This window comes from Oryctolagus cuniculus, chromosome 16 (genome assembly GCF_051225735.1).
Source record: "Oryctolagus cuniculus isolate XC-2025 breed Fujian yellow rabbit chromosome 16, ASM5122573v1, whole genome shotgun sequence".
NCBI classification, from domain to species: domain Eukaryota; kingdom Metazoa; phylum Chordata; class Mammalia; order Lagomorpha; family Leporidae; genus Oryctolagus; species Oryctolagus cuniculus.
Window position 1 is genome coordinate 1,752,790 of NC_142882.1, and position 10,378 is coordinate 1,763,167.

Here is a 10,378-nt window from a genome sequence, read left to right on the forward strand (position 1 = left end):
ACGAGGCCCAGGGGCAGCAGCCTGCTTTGCCGAGTGCTTTATTCCACGGACAGAGCCCAGAGGCTGTGAACCCCACGCAGTGCCGACGAGACCCCTCCACTACCTCCCCCACCCCCCACCCCCGGCCCGTCTCAGGAGATGATGGACGGACGCGGGGCCTCAGTAGGTGACCTGGTACACGGAGGCACAGTCCCCGGCGCCCGTGACGACCAGGCGGCTGTCGCTGGACACGTCGCAGCACAAGATGGCGGTGGCCTCGGGCACCTGGAGGCGAGGGGCGGGCTGAGCCGGGGAGCCGGGGAGCCGGCCCCCCCCTGCTCCCCACTGCCTGCACCCTACCTGGAACACCTTGGCGCCCAGGGGCATCGTGTAGATGCTGACCAGGTCGTCCGTGCCCACGCTCACCCACCAGCGGCCTGGCAGAGACACGGGTGCTGAGGGGGCATGGGTGGCCCCCCCCTGCTTCCCGCCCCGCGTGGGGGCCACAGCGGGCGCCCCCACCCCGGCCCAGGCAGCTCACCAAAGGCTGAGAACCTGAGCGCTAGGATGGCGCTGTCCTTGTGCCCGGCCATGCGCGCCTGGCTGCCGTCGGGCCGCCGCAGCCACTGCTGCCCGTTCGCCAGGCCCAGCAGCAGCCAGTCTTCCTGGGGGCAGTGGGCCAGGCTCATGATCTGGGGGGGGGGGACAGGCGAGGGGCCAGGCTCATGATCTGGGGGGGGGGGACAGGCGAGAGGCCGGCTCGGACCCCGGCCCCGCCCTCAGCGTGCTGGTCCTTCAGGTGGGCACGGCAGAACCTGGGTCAAGCCTCACCGCCCCTCCCCCCGCAGCAGCACCCGGACAGCACCATCCCCGCCCCGCCCACGGCCGAGCCCTCGCCGCACACCTGGGACTCCAGCGGGTACTGCAGGGGTGGCCCCGCGGCACGCAGGTCCCAGCAGCGCAGGCACGCGTCCAGGCCGCCCGCCCACACCTGCTGGTCTCTGACCACGATGCTCTTGGCGCAGTTTGGGGGGCCGGGGAGGTCCCTGCGCGTGAGAGGTCGGGGGGGGGGGCTGGGTGGGCGGCGCCGGCCACGGGCCCCTCCCGCCCTCCCGTCTCGTTCGCACCCACCCCCACTCCCCAGGGCCTGTGCACACCTGAGCCATGAATCCTCCCCCCTAGCCCCAGGCCCCGAGCCGGGGAGGGGGCGCATTTAGCACATGTGTCGTCACCACCACCCCAGACACGAGTGCAGTGACGCGCCACTGACGTCACAGCCACGGCAACCGCTGAGCACAGGCGGAGGGGCGGGGCGCGGAGGGGCGGGGCGCGGAGGGAGCTAGGACCCCGCGCCTGCCCCGCCCAGCCCCGCCCCGGGCCACACCTGACCACGCTCCCACTGCGCAGGTCCCACGTCCTGACCATGCCGTCAGTGAAGCTGGCGAAAGCCAAGTTCTCAGCCGGGTTGGCGGCCAGGGCCTGGCAGGTGCCGCCCGCGCACGGCAGCTGGGCTGAGGGGCGCAGGGCCGGCGCCGCCAGGTCCCACACGCTCACGCTCGCCAGCTTGTGGCCGCCCACGAGCAGGGTCCGGTTGTCGGCGGTGAGCAGGCAGGCGCGCAGGTAGGCGCCGGGGGTCTGCGGGGGGGGGGGGCGAGGGGGCCGTGAGCGCCCACCCCCCGCGGGCCCCGCCCCCGCGCAGGCCCCGCCCCTCACCTGCGCCCCCGGGAACAGGTGGCTCTCGGGGAGCTGGGCCTCGGCCACCTGGCCGGTCAGGCTCCAGACCTTGACACCACCCCTGCTGCAGGTGAAGGCGTGCCGAGTGAAGCTGCTCACGGCCGCGGCCAGCACCAGCTCCCCGTGCCGCAGCGTGCGGGCCTTGTCCAGCTTGTGCGGCACGGCCAGCCGCCCGTGGGCCGCGGCGTCTTCGAAATCCTCGGGGTCCCAGGAGCTTGGGGGTGGGGGCGCGGGGTGACGCGCTGACCCTGAGTCGACCCCGAAGGGCGTCGTCTTCCCCAGCCCCCCAGAACCACGCACCGCTTTCTGCCTGGAGTTTGGCAGCTCATAAGGCAAACCCTATTCACCCCAACCAACATGTCCCCTCTCTGCTCCCAGCTCTGACAGAGCCCTGCCCTGGGCCCCTCCCGTGGGGGCTCCTAGCCCCGATCCTGTGACCCGCCCGTGGCGCGGGGAGGGCCCCTGTTCCTGTCCACACACGGGGGCGGGGGTCTCTGCGCCCAACCCCCACCCCCAGCCCCGGAGACACTCACAGCAGCTTCAGAACCGGCCGGACTCTCTCTGCAGGTTCCTGCGGGTGGGACGAGATCGGCCGCGTGCACCTGTGCCCGCCCCTCCCCCGGCAGCCCCCACACAGACCCGGTCTTACCCGGGCCAGGCTCGCACTCACGCGGTCATCTCGGGACCCCTCCCGGGCGCTGGTGGCCTTGGCAGGCTGCGGAGCTGGGCAGAGACAAGGGGGCTGCGGCCTGGGGGCGGCCCCTCTGGCCAGCTGCCCCGCCCCCCTCTTCCCCCGGGATTACTCTGAGTGGAGGCTCCGGCACCCGTGTTCATCCCCAGGTCGCGGGATCCCGATTCCTTGCTCTCCTGACCCAGGCAACAGCAGAGCTGGGTCAGAGCCGAGCCCGGGCCAGCGCCTCTCTGCTGCCCAGGCAGCTCGGCCGGGTCCGCCGGGGGCCCGGTCCGCCGGGGGCCCGGTTTTGCGAAGGGGTCAATTTCTGGAAGCTCCAGGCCGTGGCCACCACGTGGCTCCAACACAGCCTGGCCTGGCCTGCTCGGCCCAGGGGGAGGGGGGCAGGGGGAGGGGGACAGGGGAGGCAGGAGGGGAGGCAGGAGGGGGACGGGGGAGGGAAGAGGGGGGAGGGAAGAGGGGACAGGGGGATGGGTCACCCCCATCCCACCCCCACTCGACACCCCTTCTGAGCCCCGCAGGGCACCCACACTCACCAGGCCCGGCGCCAGCTCTGTGCCTGCGACCAGAGGGGTGGACAGGGGAGCAAGGTCACCGTGCACCCCCACCCCCGCCACAGCCCAGGCCGCCCCGCCCCCGCCGGGCCGCTCACCCTGGTCCCCGAGCTCACTCGCCGCGTCGTGGGGGCTGGCAAACCCCTGCCAGAGCAGCCGCGTGAGGACATCTTGCCAGAACTGGGGCTCCGGCGGGGCGTCCGCGTCCGTGCCGGTGCCGGTGCCGGTGCCCGTGCCCGGGGCCCAGGGCAGCTGCGGCGGGGGGGACGGCGGCTTCGCGCCCACCAGGGCTTCAGCGTTCGACTCCTGGGCGGTCTCGACCTCGGGGCCCCGGGGGGCCTTGGTCTTGGGGCTGCAGGGCACCCGCTGGTCCTGGGCGGCGTCAGGGGAGGCCGGGGTCCCCTGGGGCAGCGAACGAGGGGTCCTGAGAGGCCCAGGGCCCCGCCCCCGCCCATCCCCCCACCCCGCTCCCCAGGGGCCCGGCGCCCTACCTCCTGCGTCGGGGTGTCCAGGGCCTGGCTGCAGGCCTCGAGCAGCTGGGAGAAGTGTTCCAGCTGGGGGGGGGCGGTGCCAGGGTCAAGGCCATGTACCTCCAGGACACAGCCCCGCCCCCACTGTGGGTTTAAGGGCCGATTGTGGGCGGGGCCCCCAGCTGCTTCTGTTTCAGATGAAAACTCGAGGGCCACCCCTCGCCTGGGGCCCGCGGAGGCCGAGCCGCCTGCGTCCCACCTAGGCGGGGTGGGGGTGGGGGTGGGGGTGGGGGTGGGGGTGGGGGTGGGGGTCCGGGTCCTGCCTGTGCCGGCCGGCCAGCTCCCCGCGCATGCGCACCCTGGGTCCTGCCTGTGCCACCCAGCCAGCGCCCCACGCATGCGCACCGTGGGAGGCGGCAGCAAGGGCGCAGGTGCTGGGACCCCCGCCGCTCATGTGGGAGACCCGGATGGAGCTCCTGGCTCCCGCTTCGGCCTGGCCCAGCCCTGCCTGGGCACTGAGCCGGCAGATGGGAGATCAATCACTCAGTCTCTCTCCCTCTGCTCGTAACCCTTTTTAAATTTTGAACGGCGAAGTTACTGGGCAGACGCGAACACCCAGACCAGCACTGCCCGGGACGGGGTAACTGGAGTCACCGCGCAGTCCACACCCTCGTCTTCCCCACCCGGAACATCGAGGGGGGACGCGAATTCAACACATCCTAGCTCACCGCACCCAGTGTCACTTCCAACCAGTCTCCACTCGCAGCCACACATCTGTCCCTCCTGTACGGCCTCGGCGGGACAGACAGACACAGAGGCCGCATCTCAAGTGCTCGACAGCACGCGGGGGCGGGGAGCAGGGTGCTGCCCAGCAGGTGCGAAGCCGGCCTCCCACATGGACGCCGGTTCAAACCCCGGCTGCTCCACTTCCCATCCAGCCCCCTGCTAACAGCCTGGGACGGCGGCGGAGGAAGGGCCCACGTGCCTGGGCGCCTGCACCCACGTGGGAGACGGGACTGAGCTCCTGGCTTTGGCCTGGCCCAGCCCCCGCCGTTGCGGCCATCTGGGGAGTGACCCAGCGGGTGTGGGGGGGTCCTTCTCCCGGGCCGGCTCTCCCCTTCTCTGCGACTCAGCCTCTCAACTCCACCCATCAGTCTTCTAGGACAAACAGCCACACGGGATGGCGCGGGTGGGGTTAGCGTCACGGCCCCAGGCCCCCCCCCAGCCACTCGCAAAAATGCCCGCCGTGGGTGAGGGGTGCTCACGGCCCCCTGCCGCACAGAACATGCGCAGAACCCCGCCCAGCGCCCTGGATAACAGGGAGCATGCGCAGAACCCCGCCCAGCGCCCTGGGCCACACGCGTGGTCCCGCGCAGGCTCAGCCCGCGGCCTCACACCTGCTGCTCCGGGAAACCGGCGAGGTGAGGCGGGCACACCTGGGGGGCCTAACTCCACAGCGCCCACCTGCAGCCATGGAGCGATTCCGCTCCAACCACGGCCCCACTCGGGAACGCGGTCCTCACCCCAGCCCCGCGCACGCAGGCCCGGCCCACGGCAGAGACCTCCAGGACTGCCTGGCCCCGGCGGCCGCCAGAAATCCGAAAAGGCTCGGTCCGGGAACGGCCCACGGGCGCTGCAGCCGGTTCACGGCGGACAGACACGGGGGCGCCCGGTTGCAGGCCCGGCTGAGCCGCACGCACCCCGGGAGGCGGCCGTGGGGCTCCCGTACCTGGGCCGCTGCCACCCAGATGGGGACGGAGAGCGAGCTCCTGGCTCCAGCCTGGCGTCCCCACTTTGCAGATGGACAAATCGAGACCCAGAGGATCAGAGCCACTTTCCCCGAACCAGAGGAAGAGGGAAGCCCCTCGGAGCTCGCCCAGTCCCGGGCTGGAGCTGGATGGGGGGGGGGGGGGCTGGGGCCGTCCCACGAGCACCCCCCCCTCCTGGGGCAGCCGAGCGGGCAGAGATGGGTTCTCCGGCTGAGCCCGCCCTCTCCAATTCACCCCGGCTCGTTAATGCGCAATTTACTGGCACTTTAATGCGCTCAGCCTGAAGAGCTGGCTCCCTCCTGTCCCTCCCAGCCCTCCCTGGGGAGCCCCGCGAGTGTGCACGGAGGGGGGGGGGCTGCTCGGGATTTTAAAAGCCTTGCAAAGGAGGCTGGGAAAACCGGGAGCAGCCGGCAGAGGGGTGGGGGAGGGGTCTGTCCAGGACCAGAGGCTGCCTGCCCGCGGGGGGCCTCGCTCCTCCCCTTGGATACAGCTGCCAGGTCCCGCCCCCAAGTGCATCCACCACGGACCCATCGCTCACTGCAAAGCAGCCGGCCTCCCACGGGGCGGGCCTCCCACGGGGCGGGCCTCCCACGGGGCGGGCCTCCCCTCACCCCGAGGGCGGGAGGCTCCCGCGGTCCTGGCTGGGCCCCTGGCACCCACAACCGCACTTGGCCAGCAGGGAGTGGATAAGGAGCTGGTGAATGAGTCACCACGTTCTGGTAGCTTCCTGGCCCCCCTCGGCCCGGCCCCCGGCCCTGCTAACTCGCAGACAGGGCCCTGGCTCGCTGCCACTCACAGCTGGCACGGCCAGAAGTCCCGCCCGCACCAGGAGAAAGGGGCCAGGTGGCGGCGGGGGAGGGGCAGGGGGGCAGGGACGCAGGGCGCGCTGTGGCTCGGGCGGGCGCCTGCCCCCTCCCTTGCCCACCCCCCCAGCTCCCAGGCCTGGCACGAAGCCTGACCCCCGAGTGATTCCCCCCTGGGAGAGACTGGAGACGCAGCCCCCAGATGTGGGGGAGCCACCGATCTCACGCGGGGAGGCTTGCTAGCGCCCCTATGCCCGCAGCCCTCCCAGCCGGCCCACGCACCTGCTCCTGGTGTTCCCGGATGTCCTGTCGAACCTTGTGGAACTGCGGAAGGAAGGCCAGGGTCACGGGCAGGGGTCTGGGGGAGGGGGCGGGGCCAGGGCGCTTCCTCTCCAGCCGGCTCTCTCCCGCAGGGTCCCACCCTGTCCACTGGGCGTGGGTGCCCTCGACCCCCTGCAGCGGGAGGTCAAGAGGTCCCGTGCTCCCTCCCGGCGCTGGGCACCACAGCAGGCCCCGCCCTGCCCTGGACCCTCGCCCTTGGGTCCGTCCCCTTTCTCAGGACAACGGGCGCTTTAACCGTCTTCAGCCTCCTGCTGGCTTGTTCTCGTGCCCGGTCCGGCCAGGTAGCCGCGGGCCAAGCTCGGTATTTAAGGGAAGCCACGTTAAAGCCTTGGGTCCGGGGCCTGGGTACCACCGCCACCCACAGCGCCGGCCGGCATCGCACGGGCATGGGCACAAGTCCCGGCTGCTCCACTTCCCATCCAGCTCCCTGCTGTGGCCTGGGGAAGCAGCGGGAGACGGCCCAGTGCTGGGCCCTGCACCTGCGCGGGAGACCCGGATGGAGCTCCTGGCCCTGGCTCCGGCTTGGTCCAGCCCTGGCCGTGCGGCCCTCTGGGGAGTGACCGAGATCCGCGACGGAAAGCCCATTTTTTGTCAGGTGCATTTTCAAAGACTCGACAGTCAGTGGTGAACACTGGGAATACAGAACATTCTGGAACGTTCTAGAAGGCAGCGGCCTGCCCCGCTCATGTTCAGTCATCTGCCGCGTCCCTCATCACCCAACCGACCGTAACCACGCAGTTCCAGCTCGCGTGGCGAGATCCGCCCGCAGCGTGGGTGCCACAGGAACGGCCACGATAGACAGCCGGACGCGGCCGCCACGCCTGCGGCCGGCGTTTCCTTGCGTCCTGACGGAGCGCGCGCTCGCTCGCCCCGGGCGTGGGGGGCTCCGCAGCCGCCCCCGGACCCGTGCAGAGCACCCACGTGGCAGGGGCAGGCCAGGTGCTGGGCTCACCAAGTACGAGACGTTCTCCAGCTGTGCGGTCACCTCCAAGGGGAGCCTGCGGGAGGGGAGGGGCAAGGCAGTGAGGTGGGAGGGGCACAGGCAGTGAGGCGGGAGGGGCCCCGCCCCGCCCCGAGGGGTGGAGCCTGCGGGAGGGGAGGGGCAAGGCAGTGAGGCGGGAGGGGCCCCGCCCCGAGGGGTGGAGCCTGCGGGAGGGGAGGGGCAAGGCAGTGAGGTGGGAGGGGGCACAGGCAGTGAGGCGGGAGGGGCCCCCGCCCCGAGGGGTGGAGCCTGCGGGAGGGGAGGGGCACAGGCAGTGAGGCGGGAGGCGGCCCTCCCCCACCCCGCCCCGAGGGGTGGAGCCCCGAACGCCAACACCCGCGCCTGGGTTCCAGTCCCGGCTGCCAGCGGTGATGGGTCCCTGCGCCCACACGGGAGACCCCACGAAGCTCCTGGCTTCCGCCTGGCCCAGACCCCGCCCCCAGCCCGCTGCTGCGGGCACTTGGGGAGCGAACCAGCAGACGGCTTTCAAGTAATTCAGAACACAAAACACTTAGCAAGGTTGCAGTGTCTGAGATGCAGAGCCCGCACCCCCTGTGGGCGCGGGTTCGAGTCCCGGCGGCTCCACTTCTGACCCAGCTCCCTGCTAGGGCGCCTGGGGAGGCCGCGGAGGGCTGGGCGCCGGCAGCTGCGTGCGAGGCCGGGACGGAGCTCCTGGCTCCGGGTGGACCCAGCCCCAGCCAGTTGTGGCCATCTGGGGAGTGAACCAGCGGATGGAGGCCCTCTCTCTGCCCTTCAAAAACACAAATCTTCAAAAAATATTTTAAAGTGATGCAAAGCCGAGATCTGAAGGCAGGATTTTCAGAGACGCGAATGCAAAGTCGCCCGGGGCAGGGGCCCCCAGCTCGCTCACCCCCAGAGGGCCCCTCCCGCAGCTGCCCTCACCTGGGGGCCCGCTCGCGGAGGTCTTGCAGGGTGACACGGCCATCCAGGACCGGCAGCGCCTCGGAGGCAGAAGTCCCAGGGGGAGGCTGCACGGGGGGGGGGGGGGGAGGCAAGGGAGAGAGACAGACAGGTGCGCACACAGGCCCCGCCCACCGGGCCCTACTCCGCCACGGAGGCCACGGGGATCGGACCAGGCCTGCTGGGGCGGGGCGAGACCTAGAGCCACAGCCCTGCTCGGTGTCTTGCTCTCCCTGGAGCGGGGGGCATTGGTCGCCTGCTGTGCCCAGGGGCGTGGGGGGTCTCAGACCCGATCCTCTTGGCACCTGACGGTGAGGAACCTTCGTGCCCTGGAGCTGGGAGGGGGTTTTCCCTTCAAACCACCCACCAGGTGCTGCGGGGCCCCCGTCTCCAGGTGAGGCGGCCACCCGCTTCATTGCCCGCAGCTGCAGGGGCTGGCCGGGCCGCCGCACAGGTGGGCGTAAGACCAGACGGGGGCCGGGCAGCAGCGCTGGGTGGGAGCCTGGACCCTCACCCCGCCGCGCTGCGCCCTCCTTACCGGGGTGCGCTCCAGGGACGAGGGGGTGCGCCTGGGGCTGGGCGAGCCCGTGGAAGTCATTCTGAGACGGCAGCTTCCAGAACCCTAGGTCGGAGAGCTGAGGCTCGGAGAGGGACCGCCGCCCCAGCCCCCCGCCCCGCCCGGAGCCCCCTACCCGTGGGGGCTCACTCTCCAGGTGGGGGTGGAGATGGCACCCACAGCAGGTGTCAACGCGGAGCCTCACTTTGCGACGGTTACTGGAAGCGGGGTGGGGGGACGGGGGGTGATTCCAAGGGGGTTTTGCAGAGTGAGCAGGAGTTCCCAGGGTGCGGATGGGGGTGCGGGAGCCGGCCCGACCGCGGACGCCTTTCCCGCCGCCCGCCCCGGCGCGGGAGCCCGGCTGCAGCCCACTCCCCCTCCCGGGAACCGGGGCAGCCGACGCACCTCCCGCAGAGCGTGAAGCCCAGGGGTCAGCCGGGTCCAGACCCCCAGCGAGCGCCTCCCCCCGCCCCCGGCCCCTTTGACCCGTCGGGCCCCGCCCCCGCCCAGGCTCCGCCCCCGCCGCGGACCCCAGTCCGCTCCCGACCAGAGCCAGCGTCGCACGTGGGCTCGGGCTCTGCGGGGCGGCCGCCTGGCGGCGCGGACCAATCGCGAGGCCGCCTGCCCACGTGCGCCACGGCCGCCGCCGCTGATTGGCCGTCTCTCCCCGGCCCTCCGGCCCGGCTGTCACTCAGAGGTACCCAGAGCCTGCGCTTAACCGTTGCAAGCCCGCGACGGCGAAGAGCAACTAGCAGAGTGGAGAGCTGGGGCGGGACTCGGGGGTCGGGGCGGGGCCTGAGAGAGGGGCTATATATAGTGCAGGGTGGCCAGCTGCCCACTCCCTGCAGGGGCAGAGTAAAGGCCAGGTGGCTCGGGGCCTGGGGCGCGTCCGAGATTGGGGTGGGGGGGGTGGGAGTCGTTCCTGGGACAGGGGACGCCTGTATGCGCGTGTGGGCGCCCTTCCCGCCGCCTGTGCCTGGGACACAGGCACAAGGACTCTCCCCCAGCCCTCCCGCCCCCAGAGACGCCCCCGTCCTGGGACACCAGCCCGCACCCCGCAGCCCCTGGGACCCAGGCGCCTCTGCTTTGTCCCTGGGGAGCATGGCGCGTGGGGGCCGCGGTGCAGGCCTCGGAGCCCCCCCCCCCCCCGCCAGGTTCTGATAGGAGCTCTAACAGCCCGGGGTTGTGGCCGGGTGGTCGGAGGGCGGTTTTCCGCCGCGGGCCGCGGCCGCTGGCGTCCTCCGCGGGCCTGGCTGCCCCTTCTCTCAACGGCTCATCTGGACCTTGTTGGCTCCCGCCCGCACATGTGGCTGTTTAATTAAAATTAATTCAAATTAAATAAAATTTAAAGTCCTGTTCCTTAGGCGCACCGAGTGCGTGCCCGATGTGCAGCCGCCACCTGTGTCTGTGGGGATCTAGAACCTTCCGCGGGGTACCCGGAAGCCGGCGTGAGGCGGGGGCGCAGGCGGGGCCTGGAGGTGGCGGCCGCCCCTCGTGGTGGGCGGGGTTGGGGCTGCTGCTTCCGGTTGATGTGAGAACCAGGGACTGGTTGAGGGTTGGAGAGAGAAGGCGCTTAC

The 10,378-nt window shown here is 71.6% G+C and overlaps 1 protein-coding gene across 3 annotated transcripts; it reads right to left on the minus strand.

Annotated features, from left to right (window-relative positions):
• Positions 1–16: 16 nt before the first annotated feature.
• On the minus strand, positions 17–8,887 carry TLE6 (TLE family member 6, subcortical maternal complex member). 3 transcript variants are annotated; one of them, XM_089315303.1, is made up of 16 exons: positions 8,784–8,887; positions 8,228–8,313; positions 7,295–7,340; positions 6,283–6,324; positions 3,450–3,512; positions 3,057–3,360; positions 2,941–2,963; positions 2,517–2,580; positions 2,384–2,436; positions 2,247–2,284; positions 1,693–1,927; positions 1,364–1,614; positions 884–1,025; positions 521–671; positions 340–416; positions 17–264 (listed from the first exon to the last, which is right to left on the minus strand). In XM_089315303.1, exons 1-16 carry the CDS (start codon positions 8,841–8,843, stop codon positions 160–162), a joined length of 1,740 nt encoding a protein of 579 aa, XP_089171429.1. In that variant the 5' UTR covers positions 8,844–8,887; the 3' UTR covers positions 17–159. The 3 variants fall into 3 exon arrangements, with proteins under 3 accessions (XP_089171429.1, XP_089171428.1, XP_089171427.1); XM_089315302.1 differs by having other exon boundaries at positions 2,363–2,436; positions 3,075–3,360; positions 8,784–8,886; XM_089315301.1 differs by having other exon boundaries at positions 2,363–2,436; positions 8,784–8,886.
• Between the last annotated feature and the right edge of the window lie 1,491 nt (positions 8,888–10,378).

Coding starts and splice junctions, on each gene's coding strand:
- TLE6 (XM_089315301.1), bottom strand. CDS start 8,843: ATGACTTCCACGGGCTCGCCCAGCCCCAGGCGCACCCCCTCGTCCCTG. Junction 3,361..3,449: donor TGGACACCCCGACGCAGGAG/GTAGGGCGCCGG, acceptor TCGCTGCCCCAG/GGGACCCCGGCCTCCCCTGA. Junction 2,581..2,940: donor CAGAGCTGGCGCCGGGCCTG/GTGAGTGTGGGT, acceptor TGCCTGGGTCAG/GAGAGCAAGGAATCGGGATC.